This window comes from Motacilla alba, chromosome 13, assembly GCF_015832195.1.
Source record: "Motacilla alba alba isolate MOTALB_02 chromosome 13, Motacilla_alba_V1.0_pri, whole genome shotgun sequence".
In the NCBI taxonomy this organism is placed as follows: domain Eukaryota; kingdom Metazoa; phylum Chordata; class Aves; order Passeriformes; family Motacillidae; genus Motacilla; species Motacilla alba.
Window position 1 is genome coordinate 3,730,426 of NC_052028.1, and position 27,384 is coordinate 3,757,809.

General features: G+C 40.6%; 1 protein-coding gene across 3 annotated transcripts in view; it reads left to right on the top strand.

Annotated features, from left to right (window-relative positions):
• SLIT3 (slit guidance ligand 3) overlaps nucleotides 1-27,384 on the top strand; it is a 475,720-nt gene that overhangs the window by 14,888 nt on the left and 433,448 nt on the right. For all 3 annotated transcript variants that reach the window (XM_038150223.1, XM_038150221.1, XM_038150222.1), the window contains 2 exons: nucleotides 6,867-6,938; nucleotides 9,494-9,565. In XM_038150223.1, coding sequence (XP_038006151.1) covers nucleotides 6,867-6,938; nucleotides 9,494-9,565 — 144 coding nt within the window. The remainder of the gene's footprint in view (nucleotides 1-6,866; nucleotides 6,939-9,493; nucleotides 9,566-27,384) is intronic.

Here is a 27,384-nt window from a genome sequence, read left to right on the forward strand (position 1 = left end):
AAACCCAGGTGTCTCAGCCTCTGTTCAAATGTCACCAGACAGCTTCCTGAGAATCTCTTTCCTGTCCTGAGAGCCTGCACTCACCCAGGATTGCAGATAGGCTGTCAAAAACCCACAGGACAAGACAGCTGTGAAGTCTTCCAAGTTCTCAGCCCCTCTGTCTGTGGTTCAGGTGGCCTTTGCTGCTCCAAGAGCCACTGCTGGAGTTTTGGGGCACAGTGGGGCTCCAGGAGACTTTGCTGCAAAGCACCTTCCTGCTCATGCAGTACCCCACCTGGGCTTGTGGCATGGGTTTATTTCCTCTTAGATGGAGGGCTTTGAATATTTTTCTTCTATTGAACTAAATGATGTGAAAGGTTCAGAGTGCCAGTCTTTCTACAGCTCAGTAGAAATAAAAATAAATTCTCGTGCTCCTTTGCAAAGTCAGCTGATTAGAAGAAAAAAATAACAAGTCTTATAGAGATGAAATGTACTATTTTTTAAAAAATTGAATTACCTCAGCTGAATATGATTTTGAAGTTTTTGTCTCTCCTTAGAAGTGATGTTCATACTTGCCCATGTGATTTGGAAACTAGTGGAATTTGTGTATTTCATAAAACCCAGTCCCAAGAATTCATTTCCTGCGTTGCAAAACTTGAGATGAAAATATGTTCAATCTGAAGATATGCAGATTGTGCTGCCAGAGGGCTTCAGGATAGTGTTATAATTGAGTAGTTTATCACAGTAACTTTGAAGTTCTTGGATTGAAGGCAAAAGAGAGAATTGCCAAATGCTTTCTGTTGGGAATTATGGTCATTTAAGGTTAAGAGGCTGGTGGCAGTTCATAACCATTAGAGAAAATTAGCTGCACAGCAGAAATCATGGAAAATGGTTAAAATAATAAAACAGATACTGGGTGTGTGAAGACTGGAAAGGGCAGCCAGAATCTGCTGTGTGGGTACATTCACACATGGGAGTGCATTTTTGTCCCTTTTCTGGTCCTGGTTTTAGCATGTTCCCAAACCAAGAACTAAAGCACTCCTAAAGAGGGGAGGCTTTACTGAACCTTCAGCTTTTCCTCCAGCTTTCAGCTTTCCTAAAAATCAAGAAGGTTTTCCTCATGGCTTTAAGTTTCTGGAGTGCGAGAGATAGCCAGGTCAAGAGTGGAAAATGCACTGCTGTGGAAAATGCAGGTTTGTTCCAGCTCAGGTGCTGTGTGTTACCTGGGGTGGGGAGGGGATGGGGAGAACAAAGCACAGAAAAACTTCCAGGGGATGGCTCAGCTGCCACTCAGGATGCTTTGGGCTGACAAAGTCCTTTAGCAGTGCCGTGGCACAGAGAAAGCCTTGTTTCTCAGGAGTGAGGGCTGCTTCAGTTACTGGGAGGAATTGGGCTAATGAAAAACATCAGCAACTCCTTAGATCCAAGAATCTGGATTAATTCATTATCACTTGGATTTTGGCTCCCATGTTTTCAATGTTGATTTGCCATTTAAAATAAACCCTTTGGAATGTGGTACAGATTAATCATAGCAAAGGATGTGTGCTGTCACTTCAAAACAGGTGCTCTTAAGTTTCTTGGGAAATTATTTTTCTTCTGTTCTTCATGAACATTTGGAAATTGCATGAATTCTGGCCCAGGTGAAGTTTGTTTTGATGGGAATTCTAGATGGTGTGTTGGATCCTGACCTGTTTTTGGGGAGAACAAGAGAGGTTTTTATTAGTTCCTAGCTTTGTTCTGTGACACACAAATTTTATGCATTCCTTCTTGGAAAATACAAAAAATGAGGTGAAGAGAAATTCATCTTCCCTGTAGATTGTGGGCTGTTGGTGGCATCAAGATTCCTTTCAGTGTTGGGTTCTGGGCTGATTTGTTTGTCCCCACTTTGAACTGGTGTGTGGTAACCACTTTGAAAAGGTAGCAGGAACAGAAACTCAACTTTGTGTTTGAGGTTCTGTGACTAGAAATGAATATTTACCTTACTTAGGAAGCAGCTGGACAGGAAAGAATCCTAGTGCTGTTTAACTTGGGTAAGAGCTGTTTTTTGAAGTGTATGGCAGTTCATTTTTCCTTAAATACAGTTTCCCTACTGCTCTTATTGCATTCTTTATTGATGTAAATGAAGAAGTATCTGAGGACTGCAATTAAGTCTGGTGCTCCTTCTCCTTAGATGGCAGGTTATTTTTGTTTTCCATGGATTTTCATTTTGTATAATGTTGTCTTAGGTTGAAGACAAATAATATTAATTAGATAGTAGATATTTTTCAAAATACTGCCCATCTAGGACTTGTGTTCGTCGCTGAAATGCAAAATCAGCTACTGCCATGAAATTATTGGGCATCAAGGATCTTCACTTTTGTTGTTAGGAATGTCACTGTATGCCAGATGGGCACCTGAGAATTCTCGGAAACAGAGAGAAATTTGTTGTTCTTGAGCACTTACTGATAATAAATGGCTTTAACCAAGTGCAACAACTGTGTTCCTTCTAGAAAGGGAGCTAAATTTAGGCAAGTTCTTTTCTGACCAAAAGGTAACAGAATTAGGCCTGAAGTCTGGTAGTTTTTCAGATCAGAAAAAAATATGGTTTTTTGGGTTTTTTTTTTTTTTTTTGTTCTTTTTTTTTTTTTTTTTTTTTTTTTTTTTTTGTTTTGTTTTGTTTTGTTTTGGTTTTTTTTGGTTTTTTTTTTTTTTTTTTTTGTTTTGTTGGTTTTTGGTGTTTTTTTTTTTTTTTTTTTTTTTTAACAGAAAATAGAGCCTTGTCTTAAAGCAAGCACAGCATTTACAGTAAGAACATCAGAATGAGTGTGTTTTGTGCCTGTGAGCTTGTGCCCATGTATCAGAGGCTGCTACATTACAGAGCTGTAGAGAGAACACTGGTTTGTGCTTTAATGAGAGTCTTCAATTTGGCTTCTGTGCGCCTGGAGAAGCACAACTGGGCAACCAGAGCTCTGAAATGAGCAGCTGAATGAAGGACCCTAAACCCATAATCTTGAAGATGTTGAGGAATTAAGTTAGGGATTGACCTGAGTATGTTTAAGATTCACAACTACAAGGAGGGTCCAAACTTTATTATCCAGTTCTCTTGGATATTATAATAGAGAGAGGGTTCAGATGGTAGCAGAATAACCTCTGACTACAATAGGAGCTTGCTACAATCTAGTAGTGTTGCTTTGAATTTCTGCATCCTTGTATATAAGAGGATTTGAACGTTGTATAAGGTATTTTATTTATACATACCTACTGAATTATTGAGCTGAAGATTGTGCAAGACTGCAGCTGATTGCTGTTGTTATTGGCTCTTCTGTAAGAGCTGCTCTGCTCATTGTAGGGGTGATGGGGTGTCAGACTCAACCCTGGCTTTGTGCATCAGGGAGGGGAGGGAGGCTCCGAGCTGTCCCGGGTGAGGGGCTGCGATTGCCAAGGATGGAGAGCCTGGAAGGCAGAAGCCCAAAGTGTGAAGAGACAAGTGGATTTACCTCTCCAGTCATGAGCTTCATCCAGTCCAAGGAAGAGGGTGGGGGCTGAGACAGCGTCCGGATGTTTTGGAAGAGTTGAGTGGCTGAGCAGAGTAATTATCAACTGAAATTTAAGTAATGTAGCAGAGGAAATCTGTGCACTCCTGGGAATGCTGGTGCTTTAAGACATTGAAAAGTCTGTCTTAAATTCACTTGATTGTCTTTAGAGAAGAATGAAAGATGAAGCAATTCAGAGGAATTATTGCAATGAAGCAGGATTTGCTCCAGTTGCTCGAAGCATCCCTGTTTGTAATAAGTGTGTACGTTGTGTGACTCAGTCTTCAGCATCTACAAAATATGTGTTGAATTAAATTGTTATTAGAACATAGCAGGGCATGTTTATGAGTAAAGCTCCCTTAATAGCTCATCTGAACTCACTTTCATGATGTCTTGTACCATTCTAGTCCAATTCATGTTTCTATTCTCACTGAACTAATTCCTTCCACGTCTGTTTTCTTAAAGCTACCACTGTAGCTGCACTGTTCTTAGCATGCTTTATCCTACAAATTATGCTAAAATAAATTAATAAATTGACAAGGCAGACCTAATGTCAAGAGCTTTACCAAAGCTGCTATAGATGTCATTTCTGATTTATTTTTAATGGAGTGATAATCAACTTTGCTGCTGACACTCCAGAAGAGACCTGTATTCCTTAATGGAGTTTTCTGAGATGTTTTTAATTGATCATACTATCTTATTTGAATGTGACATGACCAAGAGTAGTAGCTGGCCCTGTGGGAGAGATAAATGTGTTGAGTAGGATTCAAGATCTGCTTGGCCACACATATTACCCAAAATGCAGGAATTTTACACAATAAGAATATTATGTAGAATTATTTCATCTGGACATAGATACATGTTGAAGTGAAATATAAATAAATTTCCCTGCATAGTATTATTTTCTTCATATCTTAGACCCAGATGATTTCTTTTCCAAGAAATCTGTTTGGTTCCAAGAGTCCTTTTGAACACTGATGTGTTTGAAAGCCAACCAAGATTACATGTTAAGGTTTAGCTCTTTGTAGTTGAAACCCACTAGTGAGCCCATAATCAGCTGCCAAGCTTTATAAAGGAAACATAAAGTATTATGTTGCCCACAAATACCAGCTGTAAACCACTAATGTCTGCATTAGTTCAGTAACTTCAGAGTCACAAAGTTTAATTGACTAATGGGGTAACCTGTGGCAATCTGGTGCTTTGCAGCAGCATTAGACCTACTGTGAACAGGAGGAGAAAATTTTACATAGTTCATCACGGTTTTAGTCTGTTTTTCTTCAAATGGCAGATAAGCCTTGAGGCAGAGCACGCTGGAAAAAGCAAATGTTCAGAAGGTAAACACTGTTTTTTAAAACAGACAGAGGCTGCAGTTATGGTTTGAGCAGAGTGAACTTCGTGAGGAATGTTTCTCTTAAGGTTAGGGCATGGTGCAAGTAATTGGAATAACAGAAATGGAAACCTTTCACTTAGACACTAAACTTTGAGAGTGATTAATAGGATGATTGATATTGTGTATACAGGATAGGCTGTGCCAATCTGCAGGAGGAGAGGAAAAAGCAATCTGAAGATATGTGTTGATCAAGGAATGTTGAAGTCTTTCAGAACAGAGAGCTGCAGATTTCCCCAGGGGAAGAATGCTGAGTGTTCCTGGGAAATTGTGCTCGTGTGTGGGACTGCTGTCTCAGACTGGGTGTGGTGGAGAGCTTGCTGTGTGGATGGCAGGAGTGGTGGTTCTGCATGCATTGAAGCCAAGTAAAGCTGTGCTGGGATCAAGTCTTACCAAAATACACAAAAAACAGGGCCATGGACACCGTGTTGCTCTATGTCCCTTGGCTGGCTCCTCTCTGCCTTGGGGGATTCCATCCAGCTTAATGCTGTGTTTTGCTAGAGCTTCTCTGAGATAAAGGGAAGGCTTGTGATGGAATGCCATGAAAAGCAGATGGGGAGCAACATGCAGGTCAAACACCAGCTATTTACGCGTTGCTTACTCCAGACGTAATTCTTTCCAGTGTTTCTTGCAATCAGCTCACTGGCACACCAGCGAGTACTTAATGATGCACCAGGGTAGAAGAACTGAACTGAGAACAGAAGAGGAAATTAGGCTGGAAAATCTGAAAGATGTAGGCAGTGATTCAAAGGTATTCTTGGGGAAAAGCATGACTCAGTCGGGAGGACAAAGACAAATGGAAGAGAATGGCTGGTATGGGCAGTGAAAGTGCCCTGTACAGGCTTGGTGGTTTCTTTTCTTCAGTGAGCCTTTTAAAATACAGCTGACATAAGTCAAATAGGGGTACAGGCTGTCTTATTCGTATAGCTGAAACATGGGGACCTTTTTCCCCTCATTTCCTCATCTTTATCCTTACTTTCCATCTGTGCTTTCCTGACAGGAGCGTGTTTCTTGAATTATAGAAATGTCTCGTGCTAAGATGCACGGACTAAGGCCTATAGTTTGTGAAATCTGTTTATAATCCATTTTATGACTTAAGGATTTTATTAGTATTATTTTGATGTCTGTCAATAACCATTACAAGTAGATTCCAATATGCTTAAACACTTATTTCTGTTCTCTAGTGCATTACATACTGCTCCAATCCAGTTAAGGTCTTGCTTGTATGTTAGACGCATAGAAAGCTTGATGTCAAATGTTCAAAAAAGTTATGCCAAAAAATATTATACATTTTGTATCTACATGCCATATTTTTGATGGCATGAAGACCAGAAAGGAAGACCAGCTTGTCTTGTCCCTGTTGGATAGCACTAGGTCAAGGAGAGCAGTGTGGACAGGACTGAAAACCATCAAATATCTACAGCCAAGTAACAGGACGTGCTCAGCTGGCAGAACTTCAGGGGTGCTTGGCAGAGGCAGGTCTAGAGGGGACAAAATGGCAAACCAGGTCCTGTGGCACCAGTGAGTGTTCCAGTCAGCTGGGTAGGAGCACACGAGGAGTCACTGAACTTAGTTGTCCTCTTTTCAGGCTCTCTGTGGCCAAAGTTCCTGCAGCAGGTTGGACTCACTTGGGTTTAGAATAATAATTTTGGGGCCCTGTACACTTGTTTCAGCTGTTTTGTACTAATTTGGTCTTGGATATGCACAGCCTCTTATAGAATTGTAATCTCAGAGGGAAAGAAGCATATAGTGAGCACTGACACTAGAACTAAGAATGGGAGAAACTTCATCTGTGAGAACAACTTGGAGGAGGAGGAGGCAAAATGCTTTGGGATCGATGGCTTGTTATTTGGGATTTTGATGCTTTTAATGTTTGTTTGTACAGTTTGAGCAGCTGGTGGGTGCTCCAGTGATGCAGATACTTTCTGCTAATGTAATTTTGAGTGTCAGTTATGGTGTCTGAATGCTGCTTTCTTTTTCCTCTGCAGGGATCTAGAAAAAAATAACATCACCAGAATCACAAAGACGGATTTCACGGGGCTGAAGAATCTTCGTGTCTTGTGAGTATAACACAAAACTTGTCTGGTTTTTGCAAGACTATTTTAGGGTGCTACTAAGAATTTCCTTAATTCTAGGGATCAAATTCTAGTAACTTTGGCACATTATTCAGTTGTTGGTATTCTTTTAAACCAGGCAACCTGAACGGTTTGCCATGTGAAACAGTAAATTTTAGTTCTATACTAAAGTGACTGCAGCTTCAGAGCTGTTCAATTGTTTTTTAATAGCTTTGAATAAGTCATGTGCTAAAGTTTTTGGTCTACTTTGCAATCACTCAGGCATAAATCACTTACATTGTGACACTAGCAAATGGGACTTTCAGATTTTGGCCACTCTGAGGTACAGACCCATTAACAGCATTTTGCAAGGTCTTAAGCAGAAGTTGATCAAGAATAGCTGTAGAGCTTGAAGACAAGGAGACTGGTTTTTGGTCTAGAATACAGTCATAAATACAAAGATTTCAGGTGGTGCTATCTCTGTATCTCTCAAGAGCTTAGCCATACCTGTAGATAGGCCTTGAACATCGGTCTGCAGACTGTCATTCCTGGTTTCTGTTTTCTCTGCCCGAACCTCAAACAGCACTATTGAGTTAGTGATGAAAAGTTTTCCTCTGAGTATCTTCTAAAACAAACCCCTAAAGCTGCAACTATTGAACTGCTACAGTTCTTTAGTTATAATTCAAGTAATATTTAAGTCCTGCTAAGGAAAAGGTGAGTCTTTGCTCCTGCTACCTTCACACTTATGAACAAGTTGTCATATTCTAAGGAAACACCTCAAATCTATGGGAAGGCTTTTTGTTCTTGTGGTGTTTCTCTCATCTCTAGCAGAAGAGTTATTTAGATTTCCTTGGCTCCCATCCCAGCTGTCATTATCATTTTGAGAGTCTATTAAAATACATGTTCTATACTGTAATAAAGCTAATAGTTCTTTCACTTTGGTTGGGTTTTCATAGTGTCAGACATTGCTTAATGCTGCTGCAGTCTTTTGTGCCTTCAGGAATAACCAAAATGTACAACTGCCACCTTAGAGCTTTTTTTGAGCTTTTATCCTGTGCTCATTCCAGGTCTATGTAATTCATTTGCTCGAACTTTGAGTAGTGTAGTGTCTGCCTCAGAAGTCATTGGAATAAAACATCCTTCAGATTTCTCTTAACTTTTCTTTGGCTTCTCTTATGGTTTCTTCATAACTCTGTTACTAAACCCCTATTTTTCCTTTTTTCCTCCCTGCCTTGTTTGCTGGGAGGTGCAGTGGGAATACAGAAATCTGCAGCCTGTCCCAGTGTTCCTACAAAGGTAGCATAATTCTGTTTGCACACATCAGAATGAGGACTAGGAGCCAGTCACCTGGAAACATAGCCCTGTACAGCAGAAAAAAAATCCTCCAGTCCCAAGCAAACACCACACATTAAAAACATCTCTTTGTGCATCTTCTTTCATCCCTTCCAGCTTCATCTTTTTCCCTTTTCCTCACACAGTTTTCCTCCCTGTCCTTTAAGCAGCATGACTCTCTTGTTCACGTGCTGGAGTTTTGTAGTTTTATATTTTCATCTCCTTGGTGTGACCTGTGCAAAACTCTCTTGCTGTCTGTGCCCTCAGCTCCGACCCAGTCCAAAGCTCTGAGCATCCTCAGAGGATTGAGGGCAGAGGAGTGGCTGTTGAACAGGCAGGAATAGTGTTTTTCCCTGGGTCCAGACTGTTCAGAGGTGTTTACACAGAATGTTCAGAGGTGTTCAGTGCTCTCACAGAAGCAGGTATGGGTGAGTGCTGGAGGGAGGGAAAAGGTCACCTCAGATGGGACTGTTGGAGTCTCTCTTCCTTGGCTTCCTCTTCACCTGTCAAGAGCACTTCTGCTGTGGCAGAAATTTTGGCATTTCTGAATGGCAGCCATCCCCTGAACACTGCAAATCACAGAGAAATCAGTCTCCTTTGCTTGTACCGTGTCCCAGTGTTGGTGTCAGGTGGAGAGAAAAGCAGGATCAGCCCCAGTGGAAAGCTGGAGCTGTCCCAGGTGTTCTTGCACCCTGTCCCAGGTGGTTTTGCACAGTTTTTGTACAGTAGGGCTGTAGAGTTGGGTCACAGCTGCTGTTCCTGAGGGTGGAACCCCTTGGGAGCACTTAGAGAGGATTTGCTCCAAAGCAAGCCTGAAATCAGTGCAGGGCAGAGTCTGGACAAAAAAAGGACATTGCCATGGAGTGGGTTCCTGTTGAGGGCTGTGGAAGTCAGTTACCTCAATCGTGGCACACAGATATCCTAGAAAGATGAGGAATGTCCCAGGGATGTAACCACCAGCCTCCAGGCCAGCACCTTTCTGAGCAAAATGTGGTTACAGGGGTTTAGGAACAAAAATATTTATCAAATTTGGAGGTCAGGAGGAAAATTTGGAATCAATTTCCTGTTAGCGACCAAGAGAAACAGTGTTCTTCTGCCCTGATTATTTTAATAATCTCCAATTAAAACTAGTATTGATTCTTAGGTGAAAAGAATTTTGATAATGTTTGACGAGAAGTGGGGATGCTTTTCTATTTTGTTAAAATTAACTGGTATTTCTGGAATTGCAGGCACTTGGAAGAAAATCAGATCAGTGTGATAGAACGTGGAGCTTTTCAGGATCTGAAACAACTTGAACGGCTGTAAGTATCTGTATTTATACCCATGGAAAAGCTGCACATTTTCTACCTCACTCTTAATGCTCATCCATAATATATAATGATAATAAAATTAACTTTCTTTAAGAAAGAGAGAGATGAGTACCCACCTAAATTAAAATATATTCTTAAAGACAGCTGAATTTGCATTACATGATAGCTAATACTTGAAATTAAATGTTAGAGTGACTGCCAAGAAAATAGAACTGGAAGTGAAACCAGAGTCTCAATAACATTACCAGAAGGACATTATCCGGGCAAGTCTTAAAATTGGTATGTGGGGGAAGGATTTTTTAAAATAATAATTTCATATTATTGTATATTTTTGTATTTGATATATGTCTATGCTGATGGAAATTTAGTTTTTTTTTCCTTTGAGAACCACAGTATTTCTAAAACTGCCTTTATATTTAGTTTTCTGATTCACTTCATTTCCTCTGAAGTACTGTAATGCCAATGATAGCAGTGGATTCCAGGGTATCAAGGAGGACTTAGTAGAGGATGGATTGTAGAGTTGCTCTGCTTTTGATAGCAATTAAGTTAATTTCTTTTCTTTTTTGGAGAAGGTGAATATAAGATATCTTTTAATCTGGAATCAATTTATAGGAAACTCCTGGCCCTGCAGGAGTATAAATTTAAATATTAAAAAGGACAAAGTTAATTCTGCACCCAATTGCTGCTCTTAGGTGGGTGTGCTCCTTTTCATCATCATTAATTCTGTCTGTTTATGGTGGGAGCAGAACAAAATCTCTGTAAAACTGAAATACCTTGGAGAATTGTTCTTTGTTAGAGGTAGGTGACCAGGACAATATCCCAAGCTGGTTTGGAATGCAGGCTTTTTATGCTTGATTGGTAACTGTTATCTGCAAGGCACTTCTTGTAGGACTTGTTATTTTCCCATTGATATTTCCTAAAGCAGCTTTCAAGAGTTAAGTGCCCACCAGCCATGATTCAAGAAAAGTCTGGAGTATTGAGCTAATGCTGTACTAAAGCTGTTTCAGATGATCTCAGGCTTAGATTTGCATTTGAGTTGTTTAATGAGTACGCTGAACATTTAAAATTAATTTACCCAGTACTCTTTTCATGAATCAGAAAGCTCCATCTATGGCAATAAGGGAGATGAGTTTTAAATTCTAACAGATTTTCACCTATATTCAATTAAAAAGTACTCTCAGGTGCAGAGTTTTGCCATAGCTGATTTATTTCAGCAAAAAAAGCTTTAAAACCTAGCTTAATTTTCTAAAATTAGACATAGCCTGACATTGTAGAGTAGTTTTTCACATTATATCTCATCTTGAAGAGTCAGTATCCTAACTACCAACTGCTAGTTTTAAGCCCATTTATATACAAGTGTATACATACATAAATAAATCTTTCTCGTACCTATATTTAGATAAAGATCCATGTAGTTTTCTCATACCTTTATTTAGAGAAGGGTTCACGTAGTTAAATTTTGAAAGAGTTTTGAAAAGCTTCCAGGAGCAAGGCTGGCTATTGGTAGCCGGAAGCAAAACTCAAGTGTCGTCTGCGTGTTCCTGCAGAGCCTGCTCTGCCAGCAAATGAAAACAATACATATTGTGAAAGCAGAAGGCAGGAAACATGATACCTTTAATAGTGTCTCTTTAAGTCTGTGATGTTTGAAAGTCTCAGCTTTTTTTTTTTTCCTTCCCTGTACGAACTCTTAACTTGGCCTGTTCACCATACTGCATCTCTGCTTCTCTTTTAGGATTGCCTGTCATTAAAATATTTCCTAAATTAATGTAGTATGAAAGGGAGGTCTGGAAACTTGCAAATTTTTGGTATTTTAGCTTAAATCATTTTTAGGACAAAACTATAAATCTGGTTTTTTTTGCTATGAGTTAGCTTTGGAGAATGGACTGTGGAAAGTTTGGCGTAACTCACAAAGGCTAAATTGCAACATTTTAGGTAATATTAAAGTTATTTTATTAAGTATTGTCAAACATTGCAAAATGTTAATGAAGAAAGTATGTTGGTTGCATTTAAAAAAAACCCTGGCTTTTTTCCATTTAATTTCTTTCAAATAACAAATAAAAATCACTTATATTGCTTCGATTTTTGGAATAATGTTCTTTTTTGATCTATTGAAGTGGATGCAAAAGTAATCATTAACTTATTTTTAAACAAAGCAGCTGTACTGGGTCAAACTTTAAAGAACAGGAGTAATTTCTATTCCTGGCAGAATACCACATATAAAGGTTTTCATTCAAAGTAAGAGGGGAAGTATGTTCCACTCATGGTAGGCTTCCAAAGGGCTCAGGCTCAGGTGAATATTGGAGCTCATTTTATTTTCACTTGTCTGGGCATTGAAGCACTTCCATCGTTATTATCTGATCAAATTAGCAGAATTTTTTGTCCTGTAAAAGTAAACTTTAAATAAAATGTTTTTAGAGGTGATACCCACTGCTGCCAAATCTGCCATGAGGGTGGCCCTCCAGTTATTTGGATTTCCTCAGATTTTTTTTTTTTTTTTTTTTTTTTTTTTTTTTTTTTTTTGGTGGGACATTAATGCCTAAAATGCAAGTAAAGGAGAATATTGTCAGAATTGAATCTTGGCTCAAAAAAATCTGGCCATATCAGTTGAAGAAAGAACATCATCCAAGGTCTCTCGAATTGACAGACAGCACAAAGCTGAGAAATGAAGCATTGTGGAAGTGGAAGGTAGAAACCACTTCTTTTTTTGGCATGTTTGTACTCAGCACTTGGAAAATGAAGGACTGTAACCCAAAATTCAGTGTAAGTTCTGCTGAATGCTAAGATCCAGAATCCTGAGAAAGACCAGTGGTACTCACCACAGCGGAAAAGCCAAAACGTTTCCAGTGCTTTTATTGCAGCAAGGTTGTAGAGCTTTATTCCAGAACATAAAGATTAGTGGTGAGGTAGCTGACCCCTAGTTTGGATTTTAGCATTTCACTTTTATGCTTTGCTATTAACACAGTGTAGGATTTTAAGATGAATGATTATGAAATTTCACGTGCCAGGAGGATCAAGAGGCGAACTGGTGGGCCTGAAAGATGAACTGACATTTCTTCCAGAGCCAGATGTATGTCACACATTGATGTGAAAAATGAGGCAGGATATAAGACACCAACAGATCCTGACTTTTCCACGGCCAACTGCCAGAAATTGTCACGTAGCTCTGTAATCTTCAAAAGAATGGACTTTGGCTGATGGCTGCTTCTTTCTACTCAAATTAGTGTCTTTAGCAAGCATAAAAGATCTCAACATCTGAAAACACTAAAACTGTGTTTTTGTTGTTTAGGGGAGGGGGGAAAAATGTATAAGCGTGGCCAAATCAAATCTTCTCAAAGTTGGGAAAAATAATTAGCTCTAAGAAAATAGCAAAAAGCTAGAATCCAGATTTTAACCCTGGTATGGTTTTGGTTTGGTGTGTGTGAAGACACAGGTCAAAATGGAAATTAGGTTTGATTTTTAACTGCAGTGATGCTACTGTGTGTTGAGTCCTTGCAAGCAGCTTCACAAATGCTTGATTGAGGTATTAAAGTGTATTTATTTGGCACAGTGTACTGTAAAATTGCTATTAGTGACCAGAGATGCTAAGGAAAAGAAGAAATTGTAATGTGGTGCTTCACAATCTGGCTTTCATAAATTGAGATTGGACAGGCTTTAAATAAATCATGTGATACAAAAAGCATCTTCCACAATTACCATGCTGAGTGGAGAGATTGGTAGGTGCTTCAGAGTAGCTGGGAAAGAAATAAAAGCATTGGGCAGCTCTTCTGCTGTAAACAAAGGCAATCCTTGGCAGCATGGAGGTGTTTACACAAGGTTGTGCAGTTTGGATGTTCCTGCTGGAGCTGCATGCACTCCACGTTTCAGAGGCCACAAGGAGCTGTGAAGATGTCACACAGGTCAAATGTAACCTGTCAGAAAAAAAATCCTTCTTGTTTTCAATCCCCATTTTCCTGTGGCATTGTGGGTAACACATCCCATTGGAAATCCATGCTCATAAAATGCTTATCTGGAAATGCAGGAGAACAAAGACACCCCAAAGGGGGTTTAGAGCTGTGACTGGGGATTTAATTGGTTTTAGCAAATGTGTTTCTCTCTTGCTGCTCCAGCTACCACAGGTGGGTTGGTTTAGTAGCAGGTGTGCTGCCAGCCTGCCCAGGGGCTGCTGGAGGTGTCTCTGCACACTGGAGTGATGGATTTCTCTGCTTTTACACCCAAGACAGCAGCATCCCCCTGGCTGCTGAGGAACTGGGTGTGGGATATTCAAAACCTGAGCTGCACTTCCCTGCTGGGCAGAACTACTGCTGCAGGAGCTGCCTTCATGGGAGAAAAACACTTCTGTGGTGTCTAATCCCAGCTCACAGTCTGGGTGCCATCTTTTGTAAATGGGGGGGGGGGGGAAACAGTTTTTATCAGAGACCACTTGGAAACTGAACCACTCCTTGTGGGAGCTGAAAGAATAAACAACACTGAAATTCAGGTTGTGACACCTGGAGGTGTGCTCTGGTCTCCTGGTTAGAAGGACAGATTAGCATTTAGTTCTTGAGCTGCCTGCAGCTGTGAGCTAAGCAGTATAAAGCTTGTTGTTGCATTGGCTGATGCCTGCAAATTTAAGTAATATTTATTGATATTGGTTAATATTTAATTAATATTGTTCATAATTTTCCCCCACATCCTCTGAGAAATTATTCGAGTCATCAAAAAAAAATAAGAGTCCTGTAACCAATATCTGACAAAACAATCTCTCTTACCTTGTATTTTCAAGCCAATTTAGCTTTGCTTTCCAAATGAGTGTCTGTGTGACTGTTTACGTTGTGAGAAGCCCAACATGAGGAGCCAGAATGTTTTGGGTGGGAGTATCTGACAGGGTGTTACTGGTTTTATTCCTGGATGCTGATGGGACAATCATGGAGATTGGAGCACTTGGTGCTACAGAATTTTTATAGTATTATTTGAGTACCTTCCCTTCATTTTTACTCTCCAGTCTGGGGTTTGTTCAGGGCTTCCCTTTCAGGCAACATCTCTGAAAAATACATGGTGAATTAATTAATTTATTGGACGGGACTAATTGTTTTTAACTTGCATGGGTAGAGCCTGACTACTTTGTTCAAGAATTGTGTTGATTTGGAGCGTGGCTCTGCAGTTTCTAAGGGCTGTAATGCACTTTTTACTGCTTAAGGATGGGCCATGTCATCATCACCACTTCATCTGCTGTTTTCTGACCCTGATAGCAATAGAGTAGCAGCAACACCCTCATGTAGCAGCTTTCCATGTTCACGAGTTCCTTCCTCACATTATTGCCCAGAGCTGCCCAGTTTGATCCTGCTCTGGCGGGAGGCTGGATCACACTCAGTTGTACCCTGGGGGATGCTCACTTACCCTTGCTACAGAGTGCACAAATCAGACTCTTCCAGGGCACCTTCCCTGAGTGCACCAAGCCCCAGCCAGCTGAGAGACCCGGGTGGGAAAGGTGGAAGGCTGGCAGAGGTGTAGAGGAGGGTGCTCCGTGCTTGTCCTGTGTGCAGCTGCACATTGGCCCTGCTGGAAATGGGATGTGCAGCTGGCTGGGCTGGAAGTCAGCCCCAGAAACGGAGATTTGCTGATTTTCACCTGTTGCAGGAAACTGAAGTGCCTCTCTTTTCCCAATCTAATTCTGCCCTTTCTGGACCAGCTGACCACCACTAAAGTCTCAGAGATGGTCTGTCCATTCCATGGGGCAGGGTGAGGTGCTTTGGCAATCCTAAATAAAATTTTAAAATAAATCATGTTTTATCATGCCCGGAGCAGAGGAATTTAATAGCCTCCCAGCTGCCCTTCACCCCTGCAGGAGCTCACACTGGATATCTGACTTTAGAGGAAGTCACCAGTAAGGAATTCCTATTTCTTATAAGACTTGCTTAACAAAACCCAGGCAAAATCAGCAGCTTCCCTGAGGAATGTGAATTTAAAACAAGAAGATAGAATAATAAATATAAATTTTATTCATGAGGTATGATGGAAACTGCTATGCAAGAGGCAGAAGGTGGATTGCTGAGCTGTGTGGTTGATATTTTACCTTTAGAGTCACTCAGGACAAAGCCAGTAGTGAGGACAGAGTAGCTCTTGAGGATCTGTATGGGGGACTGTATGGCTACAAATAAAAGGATAAAATAGTAAAAGAGATATTGACAGATGGATTGTAAGTAGTGCACTTCAGCCAGCCACAGGGGAGGAATGCAGGTATTGCATCCAGTCTCGAGCTGACAGCTCACCTTCGTTAGTTCTTGGAAGGAAGGAGGAAGCTCATTAATTAGGTATTGCTTTTGATTCAGCATTATGTGCTGCTCTTGGCTCAAACAGGCAAAATAAATGTTGCAGGATATGGCTCACATGCTTCCCTTATCTGCCAATACAGTGCACTGGCTGCTCTGGAAGATTTCACCGAGATGTGTTTTTCTTGCACTGTTTAAGTGCCAGTAATTGAGAGAAATGTCAGTCCATCGTGTGAGTGATGGATCAGATACGGTCAGGAATGATTATTGTTCTTTTTTCTTTAAAGGAGCTCTCTTTTTGCTGTTCCCACACTTCAGAGATACAATCCATACAAAACTGGGGGAGGAGGGGGATTTGCAGCTCTTAGTACAAAAAGTCATTTTTTCTGCAAGGGAATGTTGCAAGATGCCTGGTATGTACATTTCCATATAGAGTAAAGATTCTCACAACAGCTCAGGATGGGAGAAAATACTCGAGTAAGGGCTAGTTCATCCCAGTTCATATGGGGAATAAAGTATTCTATAATTTATATTAATTTTTCAGAAGAAAGTATTCCCTTATTTTGGCTGTAGTACAGTGATAGCAACCAGGAATGATAAGTAATTTTCCATGTACTGTGAGCAGTAAATGCACATCTCAAAATGAAGCACACTTAAAGCTTTAAAACTGTCTTAACATTTTTATAGTCCAAAATACGTGAATTTCCCTTTGAATTTTGTTGATTTCATATCGGTAGCCACCAGTTTTGTCAGGAATTATTCCTAGCAACTTGCTGAATTTTCTTCTAAAGATATACCACGGGGCTGAGGTAACTAGAACCTTGAAACTAGAGAATTCATGTTATTTTTTAGAAAAGCCAAATAGAAAAATTGATTTTTTTAAAATTTAAACTCTAATGATATGAATTCTGTTCATGGTTAAAACTGAATACTGTGTGATATAAATGTGTCCCATAATAACCAAGTGGTTATTCACACAGAGACACTTCTGTAATGCCCATGCCTCAGTATCTCCAGATTAATTAGTGTTTACCTTCTCCTGCCAATAGGGGCTTGCAGGTAGAACTTGTTTATTTTTTGGGAGACACAGTGGTTCAAGTGTAAGTATAGATCACTAGTGGAGTAAGACTGTGGTGAAACCACAAACAAAAAAAAGCTTGAAATGATTTCTAGAAGCAAAACCTGGGTCATTTTCAGGTGCCCCCAGTCTGCGTTTTGCTTGTACAGAAAGCCACTGTCCTGTTCAGTGTCTTAATAAAGCTGGCTGTGGTTCTGTTCTAAGTATTTCAATAGGTTAAACCACATTGTGAAAAGGTCAGCTGATTTTCAGAAGCATCACTAGGAACAACATGACTTACAGAAGCGAAAGGAAAAGCTGAAACATGAAGAAAAATATATCTGGGGCTTTTTTTGGAGGCAGACTTGGTCATTCTGTGGGCACTGGGTACTTGGAAAAGAGCAGTGCTCAGCTGTGGCACGTGCTCTGGGCAGGGTGGCACCTCAGATGAGAGGCATCTGTGGCTTGCATCTTGATGTTGGGGGTTTTTCCTTATATTAAAAATCATAACTTGAGTTTTTATTTAAGTTAATCAAGCATTACTGCAAGCATTGAAATATCTATCTTTTCTGCACGGGTGAGCTGGTGGTGTTGAGTACAGGTTGAAAATATTCTGTATTTCTTATCATCCATTTAGAAAAACCTAAAAATTGCCTTTTCCTGTTTCACCCTGGTGAAATCATGGCAAGCTGTCAATTTGCCAAAAAAAATCTGCATTGTCTGCACTTGGAGTTTGAGGAGTGCAGATAGGTGCAGATGAATGGAGGAAATCCCCCAGTCAGCCTGGCAAAACTTGCTCCGTGTGTCAGCTGTGGGATAATGTGGGTTCCTGCACCCCAGACACTTTTACTGGGATTGTGCTTGGTGTGAGGGGCACAGACATCCTGAAATGGTACAAATTTTATCCTCCTGCTATTGATGAGTGCCTTGCACAGGGCAGGGCTTGTCCACACAATCTGGTGGTAAAATGGAAAGAACAGGTAAAAAAGGAACCAGAGAATTTTGATCAGCTGATGCTTTGTGCACTACCTGCTGCTTTGGGTTTCTACTGGACCACCTTTATTTAGCAAAACAAAAAAGCCCCAAAGCCAACCAACCAAAAAACCACTCCAAAAATCCACCACCACCAAAAAAAAGTTAAGCCTGTGTTATAAATTAATTCAAAGATTAATCCCTCCACTCTTTCTTGTCCATGGGTTTTGTCCAAGAACCCTATTTCTGTGTTTATTGTCATGGGACTCTTGTGAAATAAACTTTAAAATGGTACAGTAGCTGTCACTTCCTTACCCTTTGGGGACTTTTCAGTGAATGAAATCATTTAATCATTTTAGGAAACCACTTCTTTGAACATGTGTGGAGGTGATGTTTTCTAATAGGGTATGTGCAGTTGGAAAAATGATAGTTCCTAGTTACTGTATTTATGTCCTGTGGGCTCCTAGAGGGCACTAATACCATCAAATTTCATGGCTTGCTCTGTCTGTAGCACATAATTGCATAGTTACACATTACTCAGCCATTGCTGGACAGCCAAGCTCTTGGTTATGGCTGGTCCAAGAGCAAACCTTTTCTTTCTTTTGCAAACATTATTTAAAAAAAAAAATTAAAAATTGGTCCCTCTTTTCCAAGGGAAGCCATTAGCAGCTCTGTCAATAGGCCAGCACAGGAGGAGTCCAAACACAGGAAAAGTTCAGGGGAGGCTGAGGGCAGGAGCAAGGAGCAGGATGCAATGCTTCAGTGAGAGGGTTTGGTTTGCATTAGTACCTCCGACCAGGGCCACAAAACAACGAGGTTTATTTTAACAACATGAAAATAAATGAACCTGATTTCATCAAAAACGTTTTTGTAATAGGTCACTGACCCACAAGAACTCATGGAAAAACAAATTTGGGTCTCATTTATGCAGACAAGAGGTTCTGTAACCACAGGATTGTTGAGCTTCCGAAAGCAGTGGTTACAGAGCAAGTGGGATGAGGACACTTCCACTGCAGTGAGCCACAACTCACTTGGAATAGCTGATCAGCACTGGACATTGCATCAGAGCTTTTCAACATTATTCTTTTCTGTGGCTTGTTTGTTTGATTTTAGCAGGTTTTTTTGTTCTTGGTGAAGATTTATGAGGGTATTTGTTTAAGCAAAACACTTCAGGATTTAGCAGTCATTTCTTCCAGATCTGTAGGAAATGCTTAAGTGTCTGTGTTATTGTTGGGTAAGAATTGCTGCATCAGTGGTCTGGAATTATTTGGGTGAACTTCATTTAGCTTAAATAATTTCATCAAAAGGGTTTTGCTTCTTTGAGCTTCCTCATATTAGAAGGATTATGCTGCTTGCAGTCCCAGAAATACCATAAGTGTTGGCTGAATTTCATGCTGTGGAGCACAGCAATCCTTAAATAATCCTGCTCCTGAGTGAAATGATGATGAATTCAAAGCACTTAACCTCCTTTTGTTCTTGGAGAATACATGAATATGTAGGTCTTGAAGTCTCTCTGCCATGGAGCAGATCAGTGCAGTCTTGACTTTGCTTTTCCTGTGGCACAACTCCATTTTAGCTGTGTCTGTTGAACTGGAGCTCCCCTCAAGCTGCATCTTCCTTCCACATGGAACAGAACAAACCAATCCATGTTGGCTAAAATTAACTTCAAGTTAGTGTCATGCTCTCAGTTCCTTGGAGATAATCTCTGGATCCTTCTGCTTGTGTCAAAGCGTTCTAGTATGAGGTTCCCAAAAAAAAGAGAGGATTTTTGGGTTCATGCAGGTGTTGTGGATGTTCCATGTACATTTTCATACTTGTGTTTGTGACTCTGAGTGGAATAGATGTTCTGTAGTATGTCAGGAATACAGGAGAGAATTGGGAGCTGCTGGGTGCTGAAACACCTCAGAACAGCTGACCCCTGCACTTGAAAACCTTCTGGGAAAGTGGAAGTGGATCAGAGTAATTATCACAGAAACTGGGAGCTCAGCTTTTAGGCAAGGTGGATTTTGTGCCTGATTACCCTTGTGTCTTCCTCAGGAGATGCTGTCCTTTGGCTGAGTTGTGACAGGTAATTCCACTGCTGACACAGCAGTTGAGAACTGTTTCTATCTGATCTGTTTGAGCAGGGCAATACCTTCTTGGTACTGGCTTTCTGCTTGTCACATTGGACTCAAGTGTGCCGTGTGCTCCTTGTGCCACTTCATCATTTCCTTGTAGTCATTCCATGAGCTGTTTTTAAAGCATCCAGTCTGAGATGATCCTGCAAGTCTTCCTTTTTCCCTGGTTCTGCTTGGCACAGATCCCTGGGAGAAGGAGCACCACAGTGCCCTGAGCATTCCTTACTATATATGGGTGGTGTGGGGAGCAGGGCTGGTGTTGCCTTGTTCAAACAGGAGCAGGGTTCTGCTCCTTCTGCTAGAAATGACAGTAAAAGTTGTACTTAGAAGTTTTCCTGCTAATTGTTTGCAGCAATTTTGACTTGTAGAAATAATATAAACTTTTAAGGCTTGTCAATAGGGACAGCATGGCTTGGAGAGGTGAATGTTAAAACTTATTTTTTCCTTTCTTCATAGGCTTGCAGCCCTTGCAGCCCTGACCTGGAGAGATTACTCACTGGTGTAAAAAAATGGTTTAGTCATGTCTGTGTTATTGTCTTTACAAAAATTGATGAAATATTAAAAGTTATGGGCATTTAGGGGTACTCCAGCAGATTATGCTTCTGTTCTTTTCACAATAGTCAGTGGAGTAATGAAAAAGTAACCCTGTTTTTATCATTCTACAGGAGTGTTTTGAAGTTACACAGTGTGAGTTCCTAATTTTTTCTGATTTGAAATAGGAGAACTTTCTAAAAGCTTTTCGGAAACTGAGAAGCAGCTTCAGCAGAGACCATCTCTGTTTGAGGGTTTATGGAGTTTATGGATCAAGCTTTTTTGGCTTCTTTGAATAACAGTTGTTAATTTTTTTTACAATAATTTTTTCTGAATACAGATATAAGCTACTATAGTGCATGTTTGTAACTCAGTAGTTGTGTAAACTTGCTACTGTGTTAAGAGACTGGGCTTAAACCTCTGCTTGCCCCTTCTGGATGTAAAGGATTTTCTTGCTGTTGTCATTAATAAACACTCTGACGCTTTAGAGTCTTTATTCTCATCTTCACTTAGGTTGGTACTAAGGATTGTGTCCATTTCTGTATCACTTTAGGGCATTGATAGCAGTTTTTGATGATCACAAGAATGTAATTAGGATGTTTTTGTTTCTTCACGTTGGCTTTGGGAAAAGCTGAAATTGAAACCTGTCCCTCCTGCTTCCCTTGCCAGTGTTAGTAGTTTGCTCCTAGCCAGAGACCATCTGTGTAGTTCTGTCCTCCATCCTAATGTCAGATTTTTTCATATGAGGAGATAATTAGGAAAGAAAAGAAAAGAGAAGATGGATTCTAATATTGAAAGCTATGAAGTGTTACAGAGCCACAGTTCCTGTGCTGCTGAAATGCACAGACATGTACTCTGCACTTCTGAGAGAGGGGAGGTAATCTTTCTCAGTCTAATGAGAAGTTGGTAATAAAGGTTATTACTTGTGACAGCTTTGAAAATGTGAACCAGGACCACCCAGCCTGCTAAGTTTCTAATAGGGGATCTCAAAGTTATAACTATTATAAACAGTTTTCCTTCAAAAAATGTCCCTTAGCAACTTGCAGTGGTATCTCTCCCAGGTTTTTTGTAAAAGCTTCTGAAATAACACATCATGTGGATGAAGAAGTTCATTTATGCCACACCATAATCCTGTAATATGGTTGTTCTGGGCTTCCTCAGAGTGCCCTTATTGAAATTCCATTATGGATCGTCTGGCTTTATTTCCTAGGGCAGTAATATAGAGGTGATGACAGAAAGTAATGGATAAGGTTGACTTTTTTTTACTGGGTGCTGCATCTTGACTGTTTTTCCTTACCAAGAGGAAGTGATATGGAGCAAAGGAGAAGTTACATTAATGATCACAACGGATTTCTTGACCCTAATAGGATTTTCTGGTGAAACCATTGCAGGCAGTTGGCTGTGCTCCTGTTCCTGCTTCCCAAGCCAGTGCTTCCAAAGAAAAACTTAGTTACTCCTTGGAGTTCAGTAACTCCTGTCTTTCTGTTTGAGTCTTTTATGCATTAAGTCATTTTTATTGCTTATTGGTTCTGCCCAAGCTTGTGATGTAACCACTTCTTCCTTAAAGTAACTTGTAGGAACTCTTTTAACTGCATCATGTTCCCTGAGCCACATCTCCAAGGATGATAGAGCCATAGAGCTCTTGACAAGAAAGGAGAAAAAGGGACCTTGCTTAGTGCCAAAAGGGAGACACGGATGTGTTGAGTGTGAAATAAAATAAATGGCCAAGCTGGGAAGTGAACCCAAAGTTACTTGGATAATTTCTGGATATTAAAGGCTGAAGTAGCAGGACTGGTCCCTTAAAGCTACCCATTAAAAATTTAAAACCACTGTAGTCTTTATTTTTCTGTTGGAGAATGAATTGTGTAATAGGCAGCAGTGTGAATATGGATGTTGAACTTGAAAGTTGTTGAACTTTTGTGGAGAGGAACTGATTGCTCCTAACTTCATGAAAAATATGAAGTGCTTTGATCTAGGTCAAAGCTGGCAATGCTCAGTAGAAAGGCAGACAGGATTTGGAGGCTGATGGGTATCACACATTTGTGGGGTTAAAACCAGGTAATTGCTCTGTTTGGAGACAATAATAAAACTGTCAGGTTTAAGTCAGCCTGTGTATCAGCTTAAACTTCTGGGTGGAATGTGTTCACTAATTTTAGTGTGATACTGCAAGATACTGTAAATGAAAAACACAGATGTGCAGAAGAGATTTTTGCTGTGAGATTATCTAGCAGAGCCAGGTGCTTTGCTTTTTCCTCCATAGCCATGTAAATGTGGTGATTTCTGCTCAGGCCATGAATATTTGCAGTTTGCCTGAAGTAACTCATGTTATGGTATTCAAAATTTTCAAACTGAGTCAGTGGCATGATGAGAAATCAAATTGCTTTGGAAAACTGCACAGTTTGCTCAGTTTGAATAAATGGTACTTGCATTGCTTTTACTTTGGGATTTCATGTTGATTCCATAGTCCATGGGAAGCAGGCAAGTCTCTCTTTGGAGGAACTTTGAAGGAGGAAATTTCTCGGGGAGTGAGTGAGCATCAGCTCACTGAAACTTTGCAGAAAGGGGGGTTTGGGTTTTCTCTCATTGTTTCTTACTCAGAGTAAAACTGTCCTGAAGCTGTGAGAACAAAGCATGAAGCTGAAAAAGCTCTGTCTCAAAATACTGGCTATGGATATATTTGGTGTCATCTCCTAATGTTGCTTCTCCAACTCTCTCCTTGTACACCTTGTGAATTAATGAGTGAGAAGTCAAGGATAGTGGTTGCACTGAAGCTTTTTCATGTTATCCCAACTAATTGTATAAGAAATGCATAAGTCTGATATTTTAGATGTTCTTTTTACCTGGTTATTTTTGAACCCTGAAATTCTGATTTCTGAACCCTGAAATTCTTCTGAACCTTCTAAAGCCTTGCTCTGGTGATATTAGCCCTGAGAAGGAAGGGAGGTTCTGCCTGTGAGGGGTAGAACACTGCAGGATTGCTGGAACGTCTTCTTTTGCAGTAGCAAAAAATCTGGTTTAGATTGTTCTTGCAAAAAGATTAAAATAGCTGCAAGTTGAGCAATGTTCTCGTTCTGCTTCCATATGCATTTTGTTCTTTTTAATCTATGCTGATCATGCCTTCAGTAGAGATTAAATTTAGCTCCTCTTTGCTCTTATTGTGAGTGGAAATCTGTGAGACAACAGAACCAGAATTGGATGTGACCCTTCCAGTGGTGTGAGCATGAGGGATGCAGCTGAAATCTGCAGTCACAGGAAGGCTCTCCTCCACGAAAAGATCACCTCTGCCTTGAGAACAAACTGAAAATTTTCCTACCAATATTGAGGGTTTTTTACTCACCCAGAAGTTATCCAGAAGAAAAGGAATAAAGCAAAATTATAGTCAATATTAAAAAGTGTAGGTCTTCTGCTCCATTTGTTTCAGAGAATGATCCTGATAAACATCTTCGGGCATCCTCTAGTCTGCTAGCATTGTTTCTTTCCAGGCTTCAATGGTTGTTTTTCACTCTGTGTTTTAATAATCAGGGGAATTTCAATAGTTAAGTTTCTCTCCTATCCCAGCTTCAGACAGAGGAAGGAATATGATTAGCCTGGTTGGAGCCAGGAAGGCAGGAATTTCACAGTTAATAACTTCTCCATTGTTTTTTTAAGGGCCCTTGATATTCTGTGATTGACACCGAGGTTGTTTCCCTCTCCCCCTTTGCCTTCAGGACAGAGGAACCCCCAGGTGGGCAGCAGGCTGAGGGAGCAAGGGGAAAACCTGGCACTCGTTTATATGAGCAAAATGGCTTTGGGAGGTGAGAGGAAGTGTTGGAACAGTGTGTTTGATGCTGTGTGGGGCTGCTCTAAAGAAAACATAATAAACCAGAGGGCAGCGTTGTATGTATGGACTTAGAAAGGTCACAAATACTACAAGTCTGCATTTTAGGCCATTTGAGTTACAAAAAAAGAAAATGCAGTTTGTAACAGGATAAAGCTGTGAAGTACAGGCATTTATGTACTAATTTTATGTGAGAAGTCAACATCCAGTATTAAGAATTAGCAAGCAGCCATTATTAAGAATGTACCAGTGATAGATAATAATTTCAGAAGTAGCAATATTTGACTTTTGCACTGAATTCCTGCAGAGAGAACTATGGGCTTTTAGCTTTTATCCTTTACAGCTCCCTAAACATGTTCCAGCAGAACCAGGGTGACTCTGAGCCTCGTGAGAGAGCAGAGTCCTGCTCTGAGGGGCTCCATGGAGGTGATGGATGGGCTCCTGGAGACCCTGGGCTTGCACACCGAGGACTTTGCGTGTACTTGGTGCCTGGTCAGCTCTGTTGGGTCACTTTTGGGGACCTGAGGAGCAGACTAACAAAACAGAACGTGCCAAGTTCTATTTCCTGTGCGTAGCAGTGGTTAAAGGAGTCTGGAAGATGGAGGGAGCTGCAGTGTGTGGGGATTGTTGACTGCACAGCCAGCATGTGTCTAATCAGAGTTAATAAATTTGACTCAATGCAGGTATTGCCAGAGCTGATATGACTCCTGGAGAGCCTCTCTGCACAGTTCTTCAGCTTCCAGGAGGCTTTATTAGTCTGGGCTCCATGCTGTGCACATCCAGAGCCGCTTCTGATCCAGCACTGGAGCTAATCTGTTCGTGGCACTCGATGATTATGCATCATCCTGCCCAGTGCTCCGAATTCCAGGAATGCTTTGCAGGTCTTATTAGCTGTAAAGCATCCAGTTTGGAATACACTGGAGACTGAGCAGCTGCTTTCCCATCCAGCAGTCCCAGGTCACATTATGTGGAGCAGATCTTGGCTGGCTCTGTGCCCCAGGTTCTCCCTGCCCTGGGTGTGCCTGGGTGCTGGGCTACTGTGCTCCCAGCCTGAGGGAAGAGCTCAGTTCCAAGGGTTTCTTTTTTGTGCTGCATCCCAAGTGGCCTTCCTAGTCTGAACAGTCCCAGGGATTTAGTTTGAAAATGACATTTTTTAAAATTGTAGTCTACTGTTCATATTCACAAAGCTGATCTGACATTCCTCCGTGATGTAGCCAGTTACAGCTGCAAAACTGGCTTGGGTTTAAATTCATTTTCCAGGTATGTCCTGATGTTGTTTCTATTTTAAGTCACTAATTTAAAATCAGGAATATCTATATTTGTTAATAAAGTACAGACCCAGGAACAATGTCCACAGAATCATTTTACAAAATTCTGGCTCATTTTGTTTATGAACATTTTACAGGGTGTTTTTATTTCACTGTTCTATGGCTTCACCATTTCCAAGATACTTGTTATAAAATCAAAAATAGTGCTGCAATTAAAATTGGACAGCTGACAGGATTTAGATTCGTGCAGTAATGTGATGGTGACAGGTCTAGGCAAGCAGGGGGCATTTCTGTTCCTCTCTGAGGATCGCTTGGTGTGGAGAGGGGCTGCAGCCCTACACATCCCTCAGTGTGCCCAGGTGTGCTCTGCCCCTCTCCCGAGGCACAGCTCCATCCCTGTGCTGGCATTCCCAAGGTTTGCTCCACCTTGCACTGCAAGTTTCCCTCTCTGTCCTAGAACTGACACTGAGAGGTGAGGATAAACTTCAGTTCTTGTCAAATGATGTGTTAGGAACTCGTCCACTGCATTTCATCCGTGTTTGGCACCTCTTTGTCAAACCAGAGGAAACAGTGCTTACAAATGGCCATTCAGAACATTTGGTCTTTTCATTAAATAATCTTTAGGCATGTCTCTGTCTCTTTCTTTGGAATTCAAAAACATCCTGTCTGGTACTTTGATACTCGGTATTGAGGACTTTCTTAATGGCCTTTCTCCCAAGCCCAGGAAGAGAAATAAGAGGTGTATTTGGGATTTTTTCCTAGGCTATTGGTGGCTTTCTGGCACATAATAAATAGGAGCATGTTAAATATATCCTACATCAAGTGTGTCTAAGTTTCTATGAGGTGATCTAGTCTTATATTTCAGTAGGTATTGCAGTAGGAGTTATAATACAGTAGGTGATGTTCAGCAGAAACACCCCCCTGCTCATTCCCACAGTTCCCCTGAGAATCAAACTATGAGTAAAATGACTTTTGGTGGAAGTTTAAACTTGAAATAAATCTTAGGAAGTGGTGGAAGGTTTGGAGAGTCCCATAGCTTGAAACAAGGCATGGATAGACACTTGTCTTCAAGTGTTTGGTGTTACATTAATTTGCTTCATTATCAATTAATAACATAACCTGGCATTAGAGATCTGTAGACTCTGGCTTGTGGCAGATATAAAACTCACGTGAAGCTTCTGGAGGATGGAATCTGTGCAGGAGCACTGACCAGCAGTGCTGGGGGAGTTTGAAAATCAAGTTTACATAAGTTAAAGGCAGAATTTCATTGGGTTCTTGGCCTTGATACACAAGTTCGGTTTGCTTTCTGCTGCAGTGTAAAAAGCATTTCATTTATAACAATTTCATATTAAAAATATTAAGTACATTTAGACCCATACCAAATGTTTAGTGCTAGTGCAGAGCAGCTCACAGTGGGAGCTTTGCAAGGGTCCTTGTGTGGATGTTACTTCATATAATGCTTGAAACAAAATCAATATGGAGGGAACTTCAGGCTGAGATATTAAAATGCTTAGGAGAGTTAACAAGGGCACCTGACAGCTTGGTCCTTTTGCTATCACAATTAGGAGAGTGTTGGCCCATATAAATAATAGGAAATAATATAAGATATTCAATCTTCTGGATTAGTTTGATAGTAAATTAGAGAAAAACCCTCGATGTTAGGCTTTTTTCCCCCTCTGGGTTGTTTATGTCACTGCAAGTTGTAAATGTTTCACTTCTCAGGCTGAAGCTTGCTAACCTGGAAATACTATTTCTTGTTACTACATATATTTTCTTGTCTGCTTGTTGGTGTGAAACCTC